Source organism: Empidonax traillii, unplaced genomic scaffold, assembly GCF_003031625.1.
Source record: "Empidonax traillii isolate 1590-97213 ecotype Southwest subspecies unplaced genomic scaffold, ASM303162v1 scaffold37:size1818073, whole genome shotgun sequence".
In the NCBI taxonomy this organism is placed as follows: domain Eukaryota; kingdom Metazoa; phylum Chordata; class Aves; order Passeriformes; family Tyrannidae; genus Empidonax; species Empidonax traillii.
Window position 1 is genome coordinate 797,633 of NW_020955230.1, and position 2,282 is coordinate 799,914.

A 2,282-nucleotide genomic window follows, 5' to 3' on the forward strand; every position below is an offset into this window, starting at 1 on the left:
CCCCGGGCAGATGGAGCTCGTTAGCCCGTAAGGCAATCCATCTACATCCTGAGGACCTCGCTGCCACCGTCCAAGCGTGCTTGGCCCCGGCAGATGAACCTCAGGATTAAAGGGTGGGCTCAGTTCCGCGCACACTGTGTCTCACCTAAAAAATCCAATGCGCAGGCTGGAAGGTGGAAAGACCTTCCCTGGTTCTTCGTTCGTGAAGAGACTGGCCATTCATTCATCACCAGACTCCTATGCTTTTCTTTGTCTGTGTGTTGATAGTCTTCCACTAAAACTTCTCTTTTTACCTTATGCATCAGGGTTTTCTCTGGGACATCCACGTACCCACAGAAATCCAAATGTGACCTGCTTTATAAGTAGCTTTTTCCTTTATTTGCGTGTGTGTTTGTGTGTTTTAAGGATGCGGATTTGCACAGCTCAAGCACAGGAACAGCTGAAGCGGGGCCAGATGGTCTTATATTTATTGGCAAAGAAGAGGACATAAAGAAGTCTGGAAGAATAACAGCCAAAATCGATGGCAGAGAAATTGTTGTTTTCTACCATGAGGGGAAATTTCATGCTCTGGACTCTCGCTGCTACCGTAAGATGCTTGCACATATTATCTCTATTTTGCAACAATTAAGCATAAAATATGTTTGCTACATAAATAATTATTGTATTCTGCCATGTTGCAGATGAAGGAGGTCCTTTGTGTCAAGGAGAAATAGAGGTATGTAAGCAAAATAAAAATAATGCACTGGCATAGAGTCATGTGAAAACTCTAATGCATTTTCTCTAGTACTTTTGAGCATAACATTGAAAAAACTGGTTATATAACAGCAGACAGCCATGCAGCCAAATCATCAAACACATCTCTTGTCCTAGAAGATGACTAGCTATGTTTTTTTATTTCTTCCTGCAGGATATCGATGGCCAAGCATGTATTGTTTGTCCTTGGCATAAGTTTAAAATTACCTTGGAAACAGGAGAAGGATTATATGAAGGAATAAACCCTCTGGAGCCATCACCAACACCACAGTGGCAATCAAAAGGTGTCAAACAAAGGACTCATAAGCTCACCATAGACAATGGAAGACTTTATGTGTGTCCTCCAGATTTGTCTGTGAGCTTTGACTCTGATTATTTTGCTGAAAAGTACAAAATCGGTGGTGAGTTAGCCATGGTAAAACAAAGCCACTCAGAAGCAGCAGAGTAGATTGTGGCCAGAAAGCAGAATTCTGGGGAATGCACCAATGAAGAACCATTGTCATGAAATAAAAATGTACTGTGCCACGAAGATTATTTCCAGATTAAATTCTATTGTTAATGTTTTATTAAAGGATTTAAACATATAGAATTGAGTAGGACAAGATGCCCTGCATTGCCAGAAATGTGACTGATCTTGTGCTGAGGATTTTTTTTTTCATTTCAGAAAGTCTTATTTTACAGCAGAGTGCCTCATCATATTTGAAATTTTAGAAGCCCTATTTTGCTAGAACTTTTTTAAATTTTAAGAGGGGATATAGTATATTACGGCTTAGAAAACTTATTACATAGTTAAAGGTAAATAGTCAGGTGTAAAGGTTATGTTTATATACTTAACAGTTTCTGCTTATAATGCCTTCAGTATAAATGACATGGAAATTTTAAATTTTTTTTGGTATTTGATCCCTAGGTTTTATTAAGTTCCACAAATGGAAGTACAAATATGTTGAGCTTTTTTATACCTATTTGTGCATTACTGCCATGAATCTATAGAGGTATTTATTTTCCTTCTCCTCAATGAACTCCTCTTGTTCAAATTATTACATAATGTGACAATGACATCGTCAAATAATGTGACAAGGATTTATTATGTATAACTTGTTCTTCCTGATTCTGTTGGTTAAAGAGGAAGTTGTTGGGTATAGTATGTGATGTAGTGCCCCTCATTTGCTTGTGATTATTTTTTGTAAATACATTTTTACACATTCATTTGAAAATATGTGCTTTCTGTTTAGAGCCAAAACTTGTGATTTCCTATGTGTAGTCACTGTATAACATAACACCTGCCCCAAAAACCCCCTCCAAGGAAGTTTCTCTCCGAGCTATGCTGCTCTCCAGGACATGGTGTTTTTTTCTGCCCAGACCATGGGGTCCAGAGGGCAGAGCTACCCTGTGTACCCTGTGAACACTGAGCATCATTGAATCACGAAGGCTGGAAAAGACCTCTAAGACCATCGAGTCCAACCACTAACTCAGCACTGCCTAGCTCACCACTAAAATGTCCCCAGGTGCCACATCTGCATGTCTTTTAA

General features: G+C 39.2%; 1 protein-coding gene across 2 annotated transcripts in view; it reads left to right on the forward strand.

The window, feature by feature from the left end:
• Positions 1-2,045, forward strand: part of RFESD (Rieske Fe-S domain containing) — a 3,295-nt gene extending 1,250 nt beyond the window's left edge. For both annotated transcript variants that reach the window (XM_027878010.1, XM_027878012.1), the window contains 3 exons: positions 406-586; positions 681-715; positions 908-2,045. In XM_027878010.1, the coding sequence (XP_027733811.1) occupies positions 406-586; positions 681-715; positions 908-1,201 (510 nt within the window). In that variant the 3' untranslated portion in view covers positions 1,202-2,045. The remainder of the gene's footprint in view (positions 1-405; positions 587-680; positions 716-907) is intronic.
• Positions 2,046-2,282: the final 237 nt, after the last annotated feature.